Raw genomic sequence first — 18,209 nt, 5'->3', positions numbered from 1 at the left:
TGAGTCGCAATTACTCTGTTTCGAACATTCGCTCGGTGGTCTCCTTTTCAGTAAGAGAATTTAATCCCTTTTACTCGGAGCGGAACCAAGTGCGATTTTTAACAATTAGAAATGAGAGCGAGATAATTAATCAATAAAAAAAGATAATCACAAAGTTTTAAATTTATTTATAGAAATAAGTGATAAAGTTTAAACATAAAATTATAATTATTTTTATAATTAATAACGCTATATCAAGCGGAATAAGTGTGTGTGTGTGTGTGTGTGTGTGTGTGTGCTTTCTCGCGGGTGTTACGTAAGTGCAGAAGTCATCGAACAGAATACGGGCTGACGCTATTTTTATTTTTATGCTCGACTGGAGATTACAATAATTTTTGTTCTCTTTAAATAACAAATCAAAATTAATTGTGGATGTGTGTAGAAGATAGAGGGAAAGAAAGAGAATTTCATTAAGAGTCAACGTCAGATTTTAAAATATAAAAATTATAAGCAAAGAAGAGGGAAAAGAAATAATTTAAAAATCAGATTGACTTACGATTTTGCAATAAAAAACTTTAGTGGTGATTGAGTTGCGTCTCTCAATGGACTCCTGGTCTTTAGCATCGAGGGTGACAATGGCTGCGTTCAGCAGGAAAAGTTGTTTTGCAACTGTTGTAAAATTCGTGAATCTGATTGGTGTATGCTCTTAGATTCAGTCAAAATTAAGAGCATACACCAATCAGGCTCACGCATTTTACAACAGTTGCAAAGCAGCTTTTTCTGCTGAACGCAGCCAATATGAATGCTTGTGGCGTTTGTTCGATGATCGAAAGTGTGTGTCCGCATCACGCAAACTGAGGATGGATTGTCGAAGACCGATTGAACTAGCCGATGATGCCAACTGACTGATGATGCTTATTGTGAGCTTCTCCTTTTTATACTTGATCCAAACTATTTTTCGTACGCACCTTTTTACTTGATGCAGTTGATGCAATTATTTGTTCAAATTTCTTAATTTGGATTGATTTCTCGATTACTAATTAACCAATTTCTTAATAAGATTGGTTAGGCTAATTCGTTATCAATTTTTTAATAAGGTTTACTCTTTTAGGTAATTATTGGTTAACTTATGGTTTCCCAATAAGATTTATTTGTAATCTATAAGATCTATTTCTTAATAACATTTATATTTTAAGAATCAAGTCAGGTTGATTGGAATTTTTCTCCTGATAAATTTCTAAATATTATAAGTACGTGTCAAGAGTACTATTTCCTAAGTGTCTTTACTCGTGTTTACTCATAGATATCTGCCAGTAAATATTAACTGATTAGATGCGAGAGCTTAACCGCTTAATCGGTGATCTATTTCATCGCGTTGTTACAACCTCTTGAAAGAAAGATTCTCAGTGTCTCCTCAGCCCCGATGCAGCGTACTAGGGAGCGATTGTGTTACGCATCGAATATTCTTGTTTTACGCTTCAAGCCATGACAGGCAAATTAGACGGCCATCGCAGAAGGAAGGATTCGTGAACTCGGTAAGACGTAACAATTACAATTATTACATAATATATTATAATATTATAACTATTACAATTTTATTATTTTCCGATATATAAAATAAACATCTTTTGTAGCAAATTATCGTTGTTTTATTAGAATAAAAGATAATTTCAACATTTTCTCTAATAATTCTATATATATGTATATGGTATTTAATGTAAATGTGTTAATTTATTCCATTTATTGATAACACAGGCCTGCGAAATTTTAAGTTTGGTTAGTTACAAAAAGCAGAGTAGGTGAATCTGATAGATTTTTTGACGCTGAATCTGACCGCAAATTTTCTTTCAGCACGTCAGGTTTTTGAATAATTTGTGGTTAAATAGTCAAAAAATGACTATTTCATGAATTTATTATGAAAGAATCTAATTTTTTGTAATATTTCTATCAATGGCATCGTATAGTATTAGTCTTCACTTTTCAAATCTACTTTCGATTACCGTCGCACTTTTTTTTCGCTAAGATATACAAGTTGCAAGACTGGTCATGCATAGTGGTCCAATAAGCCATTCCATCTCAACTATGTTACCTTTCCGTTTTATCAAAATTTGAATAAAAACATAAATTTTTAAACGCCGCCTGTCATTTTTTGAAATTAAAAGTGGCGGATCCAATATGGCGGACAGAATCACAATAAAAAGATATAAAATTTAAAAACATTTATCACATTAACGACTGTAACAACTGTATTATATATATATTCTACAGGATTTTTTTTGACGACCGAACCTGACAGATGTAAGCCTTTTCAAATTTCAAGATGGCGGATCTAATATGCCATATTGATGCCTATGTAAAGTTTTTTATAATTTCATACTTATATACCTCAGCGAAAAAAAAATCGTGCAGCAGCAGCCGAAAATGGATTTGAAAGGTGGTTGAAAGGAAGTCTAGTACTATACGATGCCATTTGCAGAAATATTTTAAAAAATTAGATTCTTCCATAATAAATTCATGAAATTTGTTGAAATAGCCTTTGGATTATTTAACTATAAATTAACAAAAACCTGACGTGCTGACGAAATTCTGCGGTCAGATTCGATTTCAGCGTCAAAAAATCTATCAGATTCGTCTACTCTGTTTTTTGTAACTGACTCTCGCAGGCCTGTGTAATTCGTATAAAAGATAAAAATTTATTAAAATATTTTATATTTAGATTAGAATAATTTTAGGTTGAGATAAAATTATCACAGATTATAAAAATATTACATCAGTAAATAAACAATTTTTTATCATTGTACATTTTGATTAACTGAATCCTCAAAGTCGATAGTAATTGATAATAATTCAAATAAATTTAGTTTTATGCATTTTAATTTGTTCATTAAATGATTATCATTTGTTCATCAAATTGTTCATCATTTTAATTAATGATACTTAATGATAATAAGCTAACAAAGAATCGTGAATATCTTGAATTTATCTATATGTAATATATTAAAATTAATCTATTACATATAGATAAATTTTTCAATCAGCTTTAATTAAAGTATAAGAAAAAAGTACTGAGAAACATTTTTCTGAACATTGGATTTTTATCTTGCATTATGAGCGTATAAAAGAATGCTGTATTCTTCAACACAATTGTTCTTAATGGAATTTTCAGTTATAATAATTTTGCATTTGATAAATAAATAAATTATGTACTTTTTTCGCCTTGAAATCACCTAGTCTTTGTGCTTTTTATCTTTTAAATTCGCCGTGAGAAATTTTGGACCAAGATATTAGCATCTAATAAATCAACATAAGTATCTGCTATTTTGCTGAAAAATATCGTATTGCTGACAAATATCGTATTAAACTTAAAGTTATGCAAAATGTTTTTTCTTTCTTAAAAGTATAAATGGCACAAAAAGTGAAAAAATATGCATAAGCATGACATGTACTTGACATGTGTGCTGAAGGCGAGCACTCTGATTTACAATTTTGCACATTGAAAAATTTAGGTAAAAAAATCGCCTTTTCACTCTGTAACGATGCGTCTTAAAACGCATCACCCCGGTAATTCCCGGCCTTCCATCGGCCGGAAGCTGCCGCCCAACGACCGCCAGTCAGGCAAAGGGCAGAGGCGCAGTGCGCCCACAATTTTAAATTAACAAAATTCTCCGGCCAAATATCGCCGAAGACCGACGAAAGGCCCTGACAATACGCCGGATAGACGGCCCTATTCGACACCCCACCACCACTCGGAAGGATTATACCGTCTGCGCCGATGCGAGTGAGCCACCCTGTATAAGAAGGACTTTCATCGGCCTGAGGAGATCGCTTCTTCTCACGCGGACATCGCAAGAGAACGAGCCGACTTCAAATCCTCTCCCGCTAGTATAGCGCGGAGCCATCCAGATCCATTCCGAATCTCCCAGGTACCGATAAGAGACAGGGGGTGAAGGGCTACTCCACCCACTCAATCTCTCAGAAGTATCTCCCTGCATTACTCCAGACTGCCATTCGGACCGGAGGGAAACTCTAGTTCCGCCGAGCGTTCTCGGCCCGCCAGTCGACACCTTTCCTACCGCCACCAGAGTATTGCAAACTTCTCGGGATGGAGAGAGAGCCGCCTCCGACGAGTGTTCTCGTCCGAGGTTCCGACGAGAACACGTCGAGAGTACGTCCGTACTCTTTTCCAGAAAAAGATAGGGATGTATGTGGGAGGAAGTCGGACGTGTCTTTACGCCCATTTGATCAACGAGCGACAGAATCCATCCGTGGCAACGGCATTGACGCATATCCTGTGGAGAGAGCATTCACACATTTTTCAGCCTAACGAATAATTGCTAGAAAACAATATTCGCAGACTAGAAAAATATGTGAGGCGCAAATGGCTGGATCGGAAATCGAACCCGAGTCTTTCGCTTTCCGAGCAACTGCTCTAGACCACTGAACTATCCAGACCTCACATCTAATGCTGCTTTTTAACACAGTGCGACTCCAGAACGATGTTGGTATCTCACTCGATGGATGCAATGCCGATTGCCACGGAGGATCCCTGAAAGGTCGCTCGCTGACCAAATAAGTGTCGGTGGAGGTATTCGCATGCATGCTGGCTTCCGACTGGCCTTCCGTATGAAACGGCACCGACGAGCACAACGCCGTAGAGTGACTACATCCCCCAAGATCCCTCTAGTATATACTAAAATCCCCACTGTACCAAATAGCAGTGGCGGATGGACCCTAAGATAGGGCCGGGGCAAGCCTCCAGGCGAATTTAAAAGCCCAACGAATAGCCGGGCTAGACGCCGCAACAAAAACCGTGCGTAAACACGCTGTAAAAAAAAGCGGGGAATCCGTCTCGTGATGGAACTGTGATGGAATAATGAACTTCAAATGTTCCTGTGGCGCAACTAATGACAAGAAACTAATGACATGTGTGTGTGTTTGAATGTACACAGTTACTTTCAAGGTCAATTTTAAGGTTGACAGAGGCACTTTTAGAAAAAACGTTTGATACAAAAGTTGTTTATTTTTTCACGTACAATTCGAATCTGTAATAAAAAGTACTATGTTCCCCTAAAAAAATTCAACTTCCGATCTGAATGGCGTATTTCCGGTCGGAATCAAAAGTTGAAAATATCACCATTTGATAGAGCGTACCTGATTTATTTAAAAATTGTTCGCGATTTTTTATAAAAACCATTTATTTTCATTTTGAAAGGGGTATACGAGTGGTCTGGGACACCCTGTATATATATATATATATATATATATATATATACTATATACTATATACTACACACAAATACACACACACACACACACACACACACACACACACACACTAGCAGATCCTGACATCGATAATGGGGGGGTTTCTGCAAAATTATTTGATTTAATATTTTTGGTTTCATGCTTACAATTAGCTTTTACTTCAGGATCAACGACGAAAACGTGATGAAACTTCTAATCCCATTTTTACTTAAAAAAAAATTTTTTTTTAATTTTTAAATTTGTAAATTTTTAAAATTTTTTATTTTTTACATATTTTTTTATTTTTTATATATTTTTATTTATATATTTTTTCTTTATTATTTAAATAAGTCCCCTCTATCTAAATAAGTCCCCTTAAATAAGTTCTGTTTAGCTAATTCATTATATTTTCATTATATTATATTTTTTTAAACGGATTCAGCAAAATTAATTTCTTTAATTTGCAAGGGGGGGAGTTTAACTCCAAACCCCCCCCCCCCAAGGAGATCCGCTAGTGTATATATATATATAAATCTTAACAACTGACAATCATTTTTTTTTCATTGAGCAAAAGGCAGGCATTGGCTCAAGGCCATACAGCGCCAACTATGTAGACAACATGGTTTATATCTACAATCTTTGACAGTAGATACATTTATGAGGTAAATTGTTTTATCAATATTGAAAATGCTTAGAGAGTAGGATATATACACTTAAAGCTAAATATATATATATATATATATATTGTCACGTCTGGCGACCCCTAGATCTAGCAGAAATTTTTCTTTTCTCACTATCTTCCATCCAATAAGCTACAACCACAGACCAACATGAAACTAAGAGAGACACACTTATACGTCACCTATAATAAAATGCGAATCTGAGAGAGAGAGATATATATGAATCATCTATACAAGCGAGATAAACTTATACGTAACACTTGGGAAAGACCAGGACCGATATAAGGAAATCCTTTTAAATATACACTTCTTTTATTATACAAACTATATAAAAATAATGTAAAATATGTCTAAAAGATTAAGGAGAATCTATTTATGTAAAAATCATGATAAATGACCAATATTTTAAATAATCAATTATTGTAAATCTTTGAAAAAGGTCATTTATCGTAATTTATTATAACTACTATAATGTATGTAGGACACGACCTTGCAAGCAATGCATTCAGAGAGCGAGCACTCTCATAGATTCACTCTAAACTTAGACACTTAGGTACTCACTGTCTTTCAAAGTTCAAATTCAAACTCGCACTGTAAAACGCTAGATCAAGTCAATTCAAAATAAAAAATTCAAATTTTAAACAAAAGTATACTTCTTTAATCATCATCAGTGAAGAAAATCCAACTCAAAGCAGTTAATATATATATGTATATATATATATATATATATATATATATATATATATACTAAATTTCGGATTAAGTTTAGAGGTATATACACTCACTCCAAAAAAAAGCAGTACACTTAAAATTGCCTTATAATTATAATTATAATCTTGTAATTAGTTATTAAAAATAGGATTAGATTAGATTAGATAGTTTTCTTTCGCTTAACTTTAAGTACACTCACTCCAAAAAAAAACGGTACACTTAAAATTTGGGAAAAATCACCAAATTTCAAATGACGATAACTTGGTAAATAATAAAGATAGAAAGGTCTATAAAAAATGAAAATCAAGCTTGGAATCTTTACTTTAAAAATCTATTCATTTCAATGTTACGAGATAAATTTATTTAAAGTGGCGGATGAGCAAGAGCATGCGAAATTGAAAAATAGTGGTCCGAGTTTGCCACGGCACATACGTATTTAAAATTTGGTGATTTTTTCCCAAATTTTAAGTGTACCATTTTTTTTTTTGGAGTGAGTGTACTTAAAGTTAAGCGAAAGAAAACTATCTAATCTAATCTAATCCTATTTTTAATAACTAATTACAAGATTATAATTATAATTATAAGGCACAATATCGCTTCTAATTTTAGTATGTGCAGATTAAAGTAAGTGATATATATGTGATATCTTGTGCGGTTATCATTTGGAACATAAACTTAAATATTGCAGTTAATAGAACTTATAAATTGGTCCAGTGCGATTACAATATTCTCATCCTTGAGATTTATTAATAGAAACTTGGCTGGAATAGGAATAGTATATATTGATATTAGTAGCTGTTTAATAAAATGTTTTCTTGGCTCAAAAAAACACATTCCTAAAAAATATGATCTAAGGTTTCTAGAGAGTTGCAAGTGGAACAATTCCTAGATTGAACTATTTTGAATCTAGTCAGGCTATCATTTAGAGAGATATGTCCACACCTCATTCTGCAAATTGAGACGATGCTTTTACGAGAATTAGTATAGAAGTGGAACCAGGGGAATCTTGTAATAGTAGCTATTTTCCATATACCAGGAGGCTTTATCCTTGTTTGAAGACTTGCACCATTTAAAAAAATCGATCAAATTGTTTTGCTTTCCATAGAGCTATGAAAGCTCTATTAGATGTGTAGATTTGGTAGTCTGTGTCTGTTCTATGGGCTTCTTTAGCAAGAGAGGCAGCTCTTTCATTACCAATTATCCCGCAGTGACTAGGTATCCATATTAATTTAATTATACCTCCCTTTTTAAGAAACTGATTGATTTGATGTCTAATCCTAAAAACTAGATGAGAAGAATTACTTTTAAAGTTTATATTCTATAAGGCTAATAAAACAGATTTAGAGTCCGAGAAAATCGTAATGTTAGAAAGTTGGCGATTATATGCAAGAGACACAGTCTCAAGTATAGCCATGGCTTCTAGCGAAAAAATGGAAAAATGGTAAGTAGATCTGAATCTTAGATTTATAATTTGATCATTGGAAATGATTGCGAAACCTGTGAACTTTAAATTTGGAGTTTTTGATCCGTCAGTGAAAAAACAGTGTGACCTAACTAATTATATCTGAAAAATTTCTTTAAATATTATCTCATTGTTACGAGATTCTTTGTCAAAGATTATACCTGTCGAGAGATTAACTTCTAGGAAAAACATAATTGAATCAAACGAGTTAACGTAACAAAGAGGCCTTAAATCCTTCTCTATTAAATGAGAAATACGAGATAAATCACTATAATTGTTAAATATAACAGACGGCGCAACCCTGCATATAATCGTAGGATTTTCTTTGATTCTTAGCATTTCTTCGAGTGTGGGCAGAATAAGGTGGTGGTCGGATTGAGCCAAAACTCTTGACAACCTTGACAGTTTCTGCAGAGATAATTCGATCTGATTAGAGAGAGTTGGTTCTTTAGATTCCATTAGGACGAAATTAGACGGGGAAGACATTTTCAGTCCTAAAATCAGTTTCAAAGCTTTAAGTTGAATACGTTCTAATTTCAATTGTTGGACTTTAATTAAATTTTGAAACATAAAGCTTCCATAATCTAATCTAGATCTAATAAGGGTAGTAAAGAATTTTGAGAAGACCAAGATCGCGCCCCACTAAGTATGTCTCAGGCAGCTAATTATTTTAAGGGGGCATTGACAAGTTTTTCAGATATGTTTGAAAATTCCAGTTTAGATTCGGTGTAAAGAATAATCTGAAAAATCGAATTTTTGAGGCAGGGTAAATTTCAGCATTATTAATTTTTATATGGATGTTGTTGTTATTTAGAGATCTTATTCGTTTGGAAAATATACAAAATTTGATTTTTTCAGCTGAAAGATCCAGTCCTAATGAGACCAAAGTATGAGCAATATTCTTTATAGAATTTTCAATAACAAATTTACCGTGAATTAAATTTTTTGAAGTATAGAATAATGTGATATCATCTGCATATTGAATAATATTGCACTCAGGAAGACAACTTTTTTTAAGATCCGATACATAAATGTTATACAGTAACGGACTAAGGACATTATCTTGAGGGAGGCCTTTAAAAGCCCATCGAATTTCATCTAAATCCTCATATTTGCAATAAACTTGTCTCTGGGAAGTAGCGTTCCAAGTAAAAGCAAGAATGTTTGGTGAGATGTCCAGATCTACGAGTTTTTGTAATAAAATGTTCGGAATTTTACATTATCATCAAGCTGCCTTGATATCTAAAAAGGAAGCTAAAGTTAAAAAAATTATTTTGAAAACCTAATAATATATTTGTTTATAAGATTGCTAAGTTATCTATGCAACCTTTACCTTTTCTAAAGCCAAATTGAGATTTAGGCAGCAAATTATGGTGTTCCAGGAACCAACTCACTCTGTTTGCAATCATTCTCTTCAGAATTTTACTTAGGCACGAGGCTAAAGAGATTGAGTGAAATTTCGCATCCTCTCCTTGTTTAGGAATAAAAAATACTAGATATCTTTTCCATTCATCTGGGTAAGAATGAGAAACAAAAATCGATTAAATAAAGTTAGAAGGACCTTTCTTGCGCCAATTGGTAAGGCTAAGATAATTCTATAGTCGGTGCCGTCAATTCCAGAACTAGATTTTTTCTTTAAGTTACTTAGAGCTACTTTGAGTTCTATATGAGAAAAAGGGAGGTCGAGGGATGTCTCAAAGTTGTGATTCGTAAAGGTGACAGGGAGGGCGTCCCAGATGGAAAGAGTGTATTAACTTGGTTAAAGATATTGTTGACTGTTTCCTTATTATATTTGTTAGATGTTTCTAACTGATTAAATCTATTTTTAAACGCTTTAATCTTCCTCCATACATAAGAAAGGATCTGAGTCTTTTCTTAGGTTTTCACAAAATTTTATAAAGTTATCTTTTTTAATTTTTTTGAGTCCAACTCTGGTCCTTGCTATTTCTTTTTTTTAGGCTAAGAAATTAATTCTAGACTTATCTGCTTTAAATTACTCTAAAGCTTTTTTACGATTTTGAATCAACTGATCATATTCATCATTCCATCAGCGACAGGGATTTCTTATGATTTTACTTTTATTAGCAACTTTTCAACAATTAGAATTCATTGAAATATTTAGCCGTTGAAAGTTATTGGTATTATTATTATTCCTGTTTGGGTATCTATTGGCTGGGGTACTAGAGTTACTTGATTTAGGATTAGAAGGGAAGGAATGAGAGGGCTCAGTTGCTCTATGAATATTATCTACTATCATAGACGTGAAAGTTGAATAAAGAGTTTGAATGTCAGAGATGTTTGAAAAGTCTTGTGAATAGTTATTCAAATCTGTGTCTAGGAGGGAGGAGAATTTCGTCCAATCAGTTTTTGAAGAGTATAATTTTGGGGGACGATAGATTTCCGGCTTGCGATCTGCAACAATGTTAATTTGAATAAATGTTAATTTGAATAAAAATGGAGAAATGATCCCCGTCCCAGGGATCATGATGTACCGACCACGAAGATTTTAAGCAGTAAAGAATTAACGAAAGTTAAGCCTAAAGTTGAAAAATAGCTACGTTCCCCGTTTCAGAAAATGGGAGAATTACACAGCCCCACAAAAAAAAATTTTTTTTCTGGTCAGACTATGTTTACTATATGTTTTTGGGGTCGCTGAAGCCGAATCCGCAGTCCGTTTAACCCCATCACGTCAGGTTTTTGTCATAACCTCGAAAAACCCGTGTGGGGTTCTAGAAGATATTCGATATTTTCAGATAAACGACCAAAATCAGTTTTACACTAGCTCACCTGTGTCTGCATCCAGGGCACCAAAAAGAAAAGATAAAAAAGATATAGGGTGATGGGGTTATGGGGTTTAACAGCTTGGGTTTTATGAATCATAGGACATGAAAGTTTGCGCTATGAGCGGTTGTGTTTAGTGATTTCAGTTATGGGGTTATGGGGTTATAGGGTTATGGGATTATTGGGGTTTAACAGCTTGGGTTTTGGGAAGCTTAGGCGATGACAGGTTGCGCTATAAGAGTTTGAGTACAATTGCCGTAGTCTTGTGGTTATTGGGGTTCGGGTTATGGGGTTGTGGGGGTATTACGGGTTGGGTTCTTTAGCTATAGGGTTAATGGGCTTAATACATTGCGTTTTGGGGTTATTATGGGTTAACAGCTTCGATCACAGGGTTATTTAGGTTTAATAGGGCCTAATTATTTGGTTTTTTGAGGTTATGACAAAAACCTGACGTGATGGGGTTAAACGGAATGTGGATTCGGCTTCAGCGACCCCAAAAACATATAGTAAACATGGTCTGACCCCCAGACCAGAAAAAAAAATTTTTTTTGTGGGGTTGTGTTATCATTAAGCAGAATAAAGTCAAGATTCATTATGCTATCTAACAAAGGAATTATTAGATCGTGGAAAAGGTTGAAATCGCCGCCTATTATTACGTTTCCTTTAAAGTGGGAAAAAAAATTTGCCCATGTTCTTGGATTAATTCGCGGAGAATCAGGAGGTCTATAAATTGAAATTATTGAAACCTTACCTAAATCTGAAAAAAATTCGATTCCGCAAGATTCCAGTGCACTCTGGCAATCAGAAACATCATCAATAATAGAGTGTTTTAAAGTGGATTGTACAAAAATCAAAACTCCTCCACCTCTTCTACCTATCCTATCCTTGCGGATGACATCGAAACTTTTAATGTTAATAGAGTCTCTGCAGTCCAGCCAAGTCTCTGAAATAATGAAAACATCCGTAAATACAGAATAATATGATAGTTCATTAATTTTATATTTTATACTTTTAGCATTCTACTGAATTAGTTTGAGTGATTGATTCATTGTTGTTGATGATGGTACCATTAGGATCTATTAGAGATGTGGCCTTTTTTTGACAGTTCATCTTATGAAGGCTGATTGGAATAACCTCTGAAGTAATAGTTCCGAATTAGCGGACATAATCAAAAATTTTAGTAGTTCCTTAATAGTTAATTTAGAAGTAGTTCATTGAAGAGTTATTTGACATTTACGAAGAAGAAGATTTTTTAAGACTCTTTGCGTAAGAATTCAGTTTTGCGGTAAGATTCTCTGCGTTAAGTGGAGGAAAATTATTGAGATCCTTAATGATGGGAGCATTATTTTTGTTAAGACTCTTTAAAACTATGCGACGTGCATCTATGTAAGATAAGTTGTCATGCGCCATTATTTTGTTTATTTCTAAATTGATTCTTAGTTTCGGGCAATCTTTACTAAAAGTATGGTGTGATACGTTACAGTTGATGCATCTAAGTGATGCTTTACACGGATTGTCAGCTGAGAAAGTGTGAACGACACCACAATTAAAACAAGAAGATTGTTCTTGGGATTGCACCCTTTGCTTGTGTGGCCCATCTTTCCACAATTAAAGCAATCTCTTAATGGAAGAGGTGTATACAAACAAGTTCACTCTCCATAACTTGACACTTTTGGGAAGTTTCTGATTCTTGAATTCTGCACAGAGATTGTGATTCTATCCACTTCTTAGTTATCGGATCCTTTCTTTTCAGTTTGAAGATATTATTATAGAGATGTGGAGAAGAGGATTATCATTTTCCAAATTAGACTGAATTTCATTTAAAGGGATGTCACACAAGGCATCCTTAGCCTAATATTACATTCGTCGTACGACAAATTTTTTAAGCACATTGATTGACTGCGAGATAATAATTTTTTGAATCTTTAGAAATTTTCTATCCCGCAGCCAATCAATGTGCTTAAAAAATGTGTCATACGACAAATGTAGTATTAGCCTTAATCACATCTTCCTTTTCTATAGATTTGGTATTTATAGGGGATGTATAAGGTTAGATCTAAGTTCAGACAAAAATCTGTTCCGAATCGCTGAATTTGCCTCTTGAAAAGAGTCGAATGAAATCATCCACGTATTATATTCCAGGCATGATATTCTATCTCTTTAAATTTTATGTTAGTTTTAGACAATAATCTTGATGCTTCTATTATAGAGACAGATTTTGTAGTGTTTCTGTCGCCTAATTTACGCACAAAAACAATGAAGAGACCTTTGTTAAAACGGTCATACCAATGCGCATTAGATATTGCATCATCTTTCGAGTCGTATGAAGTGTTACCTTTATTTTTGTTAAGGCTCGTATTATTCGTAGAGTTCAGCTGTATCTTAGACAATTGTTGATGAATTTCACCTTGTATCGAGTCCGGAAAAACTTTCCTTTTATGTTTTGATTTTTTATAATCCACTTTCTGGAAAAAGTCGGTAGCAAAGAGTCGCTTTATTTGATAGGCACTCTAAGATGAAGACGAGTCCTCGGATAAGGTCGATCCTAACCTTTTCAGATTAGTCGATTTATTTAAAATTATTTCCATAACTTCTTCTTAGGTAAAACTTGAAGCATTCACAACAGGAACAGATTCACTATCACATTCCATCTCACTGGGACCAGTGATGTCAGATTCTGGCCTTTCGGTATCATGCGGTAGCATGGAGAGGATAATAGAAAAAGACAAAACATGATTCTCTCTCGCTCTTTTCTCGCAGAGAAAAAAATGTAATTTGCAATTTTTTTTACATTTTTTTGCATTTTTTAACAATTACATTTTTTTTTTAAACAATTATGTGTTTTCTTTACACCAATTGATTCCTCTCATTATTTTGTACATAAAAGTATTAAGGTAAGATAATCGAAAAATGAATATTTTACAAGATATTTTACGGTTTATGTAAAATTAAGAAATGATTTCAAGCCTCATAACTCGGAAAGTACTTAATGAAAACTAACTTAATTATAATGTTTTGGAAAGCTCTCGAGATGAGCTGCAAGAATATGCAAAAGCATATAGGGTGTCCCATTTAAAAAGTTGGAGGTGACCTTCACGTGACCTTCAGGTGACTCTCTAAGGTCAAACTAATGGCACCATCTTATGTCCTCCTCGAAACCATAAAATTATAGTCTAAAACATTTTTCCCAATCTCTTTTACTTTAAGAGATATTCAGCTGCATCACTTAAAACGACACACCCTGTATATATATATATATTGTGACGTTGCCGTCCCGACGCGCGTCCATTCGCCCCGGAAATCTGGACGGGGCGCGAGCCGAGCGGCCGCGCCAGAAAAAGATTGCGAGAGCCGTATCGAAATCTCCGGAGAGACGAGCCATTGTCATATTTCGCGCTATTATTAATTTATATTTTTTTTGTATCATTTTGTACGTCGGGCAACCCGCCGGAAAACCACCGGAAGAGAAGGAAGAAGGATTCTTTTAACGACAACCGACACGGCGCTCACGGATTTCGAGCCGAGAGCGGAGGAGCGCCTGAGGATCAGGACAGCGCAGAGTCGCGGGTGGATTTCGCCCCTGCAATTGAAGGAGGAAAAGCGACAAAGAAACAGCTGTCTTGGACCGAGATAACCGGGCCGGATCGGCGCCACCCTCCGGGAACGGAGGACGAAAGATCAGCACGTCCAGAAGACCACAGATAGCAGGGTCGCCAAAAATTACGAATTTCAAATTATCGGGACCGATACGGCGTTGTCGCGGGGCGCATTGATATCTCGCGTGTCGCGGCACTATTGGCCGCGAATCCGCGCATCCCTGCGCGCAGGATTGACGCCGCTATCGACCCTGGATCGCGAGATCCAGGGGATCATTCTGGTGCGGGCGCTCTCAAAGTATAGCCGCTTTTGTAAAAGCGAAAAGAAATTGTGCGACGGTAATCGAAAATGGATTTGAAAGGTGAAAGTGAGTACTATACGATGCCATTGGCAGAAATATCTCAAAAAATTTGGTTTCCTCACAATAAATTCATGAAATTGGTCAAAATAGCGATTTTTGGGCCATTCAACTACAAAATTACTCAAAAACCTGCTGGGGAAATTCTGCGGCCAGATTCGTTTTCAGCGTCACAAACTCTATCAGATTCACCTACTCTGCTTTTTGTAATTAAACCTCGCAGGCCTGTGTTATACATGAAGATTTGTTTTCTACCAAAAGATTTTTATTCCAGTAAATATTTTTCTCTATAAAATGACTAACCGTAACATATATTATGTATATATTATGTATATATAAATTTTATATTCTCTATAAATCATAAATTTATCTACATATATAAACAGATAAATCATATATTTATCTACAAATATGAACAAAATGTATACAGAGTGTTGCAGAGCGACCATATTAAGCGCTTATTTTGAAAAATACTCATTTTCGTGAAAAATGTTTTATACAAAAGTTGTAGAGTTTTAAATGATGCAATACATACTAATATTATGATGACCTTGAATAGTGTTGTCAAGGTCACGTAAAGATTACCTGAAAATTTGTAAATGGAAACCCCAATTTTTTATTACATATTCTTATAGCTTATCTCGAGAGCTTTCCAAAACACTATAATGAAGTATTTTTTATGAAGTACTTTTTAAGTTATAAGACTTGAAATCATTTCTTAATTTTACATAAGCTAAAATATTTATTTTTCGATGATCTTACCTCGATCTTACTTTTATGTTCAAAATAATGGGAGGAATCAATTGGTGTAAAAAATACACATAGTTGTTTTTTAAAAAAAATATGTAATTTGCAATAAGCAGCTACAAATTTTTTTTTGAAAACAATTATGTGTTTTCTTTACACCAATTGATTCCTCCCATTATTTTGTGCATAATAAAAGTATCGAGATAAGATCGACGAAAAATGAATATTTTACGAGATATTTTATGTAAAATTAAAAAATTATTTCAAGCCTCAGAACTTGTAAAGTACTTAATAAAAAAATACTTCATTATAGTGTTTTGGAAAGCTCTCGAGATAAACTGTAAAAATATGTAGCACAAAATTGGGATTTCCATTTAAAAAGTTTAAGGTAATCTTTATGTGATCTTGAACATTATTCAAGGTCATTTTAATATTAGTATGTAATGCGTCATTTAAAACTCTACAACTTTTGTATAAAACATTTTTCACGAAAATGAGTATTTTTCAAAGTAAATGCTTGATACGATCGTTCTGCAACACTCTGTATAGCACAATTATTGACTTGCATAGATAAAACTATTCTTTATCTGTATTTTAAAGAGCAAATTACACGTAAAATCGTGGTATTGTTATACAATATATGATTAATAACAATAAAATGTGAAATAATATATACTAATAACAAATTCGCAAAATTACGAATAATAAATTTCATATCAATCATAATATTACTTTTAAAATATGATAAATTTCTCTCTCTCTCTCTTTTTTTATTAATATAGTCTAAATAAGATTAAAAATAGACAATAATACGTATAATACGTATTTTATAAAAATTTTCCATGCATCAAATAACTTAAAAATTATATAAAAATACTCGTAGGTGCTCAATTTATATAATTATTTAGAAAAAAATAAAAGAGAAAGATATATTTGAGTGTCACAACAAATAATTAAAAAAAATTCTAATTATTAAATCGGTCGAATAAAGGCCCAAAGACCACCCTTTGCCGCAGCCAAGATGTGTGTAGCCACCAATTCCAAGGGTACACGAGTCTTCAGAGAAAGTTCGAGATTATATTTTCTTAGAAATACAGCCAAACACGCTTTTATTTGTAACTGAGCCATTCTCATCCCCACGCAAATTCGCGGACCTTCGCCGAAGGGAAGAAAAGTGAATCTCTTAATGTTATGTTTTCTGTCTGGGCCGAATCTGTCGGGATCGAATACTTCGGGATGCTCCCAATATCGAGGATCTTCCTGCAGGCCGTTAACAGGTATCAGAATTTGCATTCCGCGTTCAATGTGACAAGCAATTCCATCGGATCCTTTAAGTTCAGTCTCTTCTGTACAAATCTTAGTGAGAATTCCTACTGTAGGAATGATTCTCTGTGACTCGCTTATGACTTGATCCATGTACGTCATATCTTTCAAAGCATCGTAAGTAATCACATTATCGTACTTATTGAGCACGGATATTACTTCCTCGCGTAATTTTGCCTGTACAGCTGGATTATTAGCTAAATGAAAACCAATAAAGCTCAAAACTGTACTGGAAGTCTCATAACCGTCAATGAAAAATGACGTTGCATGAGATACAAGAACATTTATATCAATTTTATTACCCTCCACTCGTTCTAATTCAGCCATCAACTGAAGAAAGTCATTTCTGTGTTTGTCCTCTGTTCTTCTTTGTTCCATAACATCAGTGATTATCGTTCTAAAGAAATGATCGATTCTTTTTGGTAAGAAAGGTGTTCTAAAAATTTTATTCAGCAAAGGCAAAAAGAAAACAAGCATAAAAGTAAAGTTGTTCAAACCGGAGGGTTCAAGGAAAGACTTGCCCATCGCGTAGAAAGATTCGTGCTCTTTCTTCTCATCGAAGGACAATCCGTCCACGCCAAAGCTAGCATTGGAGACAACTTGCGCGGTGAATCTGGCAAACAATTCTTTTAGCTCCAATTCGATTTTTCCGACTTTGCTCAATTTTTTATCAAGGAAATTTTCGAACTGTTCGCATACTTGCTTGACACTCTCGAGCAAAATTTTCAATCGCATGCTGGAGAATGCATAAGTCAAACGCTTTCTGCTAGTCATCCATTTCTCACCATATGTAAAAAATGGATTGTTTGCCAGAAGAGGATCCAAGTCAGGGTCAATCTTATGACCGTTCTCATGAAAGTTCACAAAATTGGTTTGCATCACCATTTTTATTAGCTCCGGTTCAAGGATCATTAACGACGGTGACATAAAGTTGTAAATTCCTACCATACTATGATTTCGATTAACGTTATAAATCTTGCGACAACACTCAGAGAAAGAGTTCTTCATGGTGATGAAGTTCCAAAAGTGACCGACTCCAGGTAAAGTGCCATCCGGGCAAGGTACTTTACGCTTCTGCCAATAATTGTAATTTTTCGTTAAATAAAAATAGAGAATTACTAATACTACGAGAATCGAAGATATGAGCATGATAGCCATTGCTTCTTACAGAAGATACTGAACGATCGAGCAATTGACACAAGTCAACTACAACTGAGGATATAATCTATTAACACGCATGAAGCGCGTGTACTATCAGTGAAATAACAAGCAAACTGCGCATTAATACCGGGACAAAGATAGGGATGTATGTGGGAGGAGGTCGGAC

General features: G+C 34.4%; 1 protein-coding gene across 2 annotated transcripts in view; it reads right to left on the bottom strand.

The window, feature by feature from the left end:
- LOC145966692 (cytochrome P450 9e2-like) overlaps positions 1–18,209 on the bottom strand; it is a 58,943-nt gene that overhangs the window by 12,242 nt on the left and 28,492 nt on the right. Inside the window, exons 1-2 of one of the 2 annotated variants that reach the window (XM_083090977.1) lie at positions 11,925–18,108; positions 11,609–11,800 (exon numbers count right to left, since the gene is read on the bottom strand). The exons of the other annotated variant lie outside the window; for it this stretch is intronic. Coding sequence (XP_082947103.1) covers positions 16,532–18,040 — 1,509 coding nt within the window. The 5' untranslated portion in view covers positions 18,041–18,108 and the 3' untranslated portion in view covers positions 11,609–11,800; positions 11,925–16,531. Of the gene's footprint in view, positions 1–11,608; positions 11,801–11,924; positions 18,109–18,209 lie in introns of those variants that run through there. 2 annotated transcript variants of the gene reach the window in all.

The sequence above is a fragment of the Camponotus vicinus genome, unplaced genomic scaffold (assembly GCF_025532165.1).
Source record: "Camponotus vicinus isolate PSW18456_S1 unplaced genomic scaffold, iyCamVici1.0 SCAF_2, whole genome shotgun sequence".
Lineage (NCBI taxonomy): Eukaryota > Metazoa > Arthropoda > Insecta > Hymenoptera > Formicidae > Camponotus > Camponotus vicinus.
This window is presented reverse-complemented; position numbering and strand designations above follow the sequence as displayed.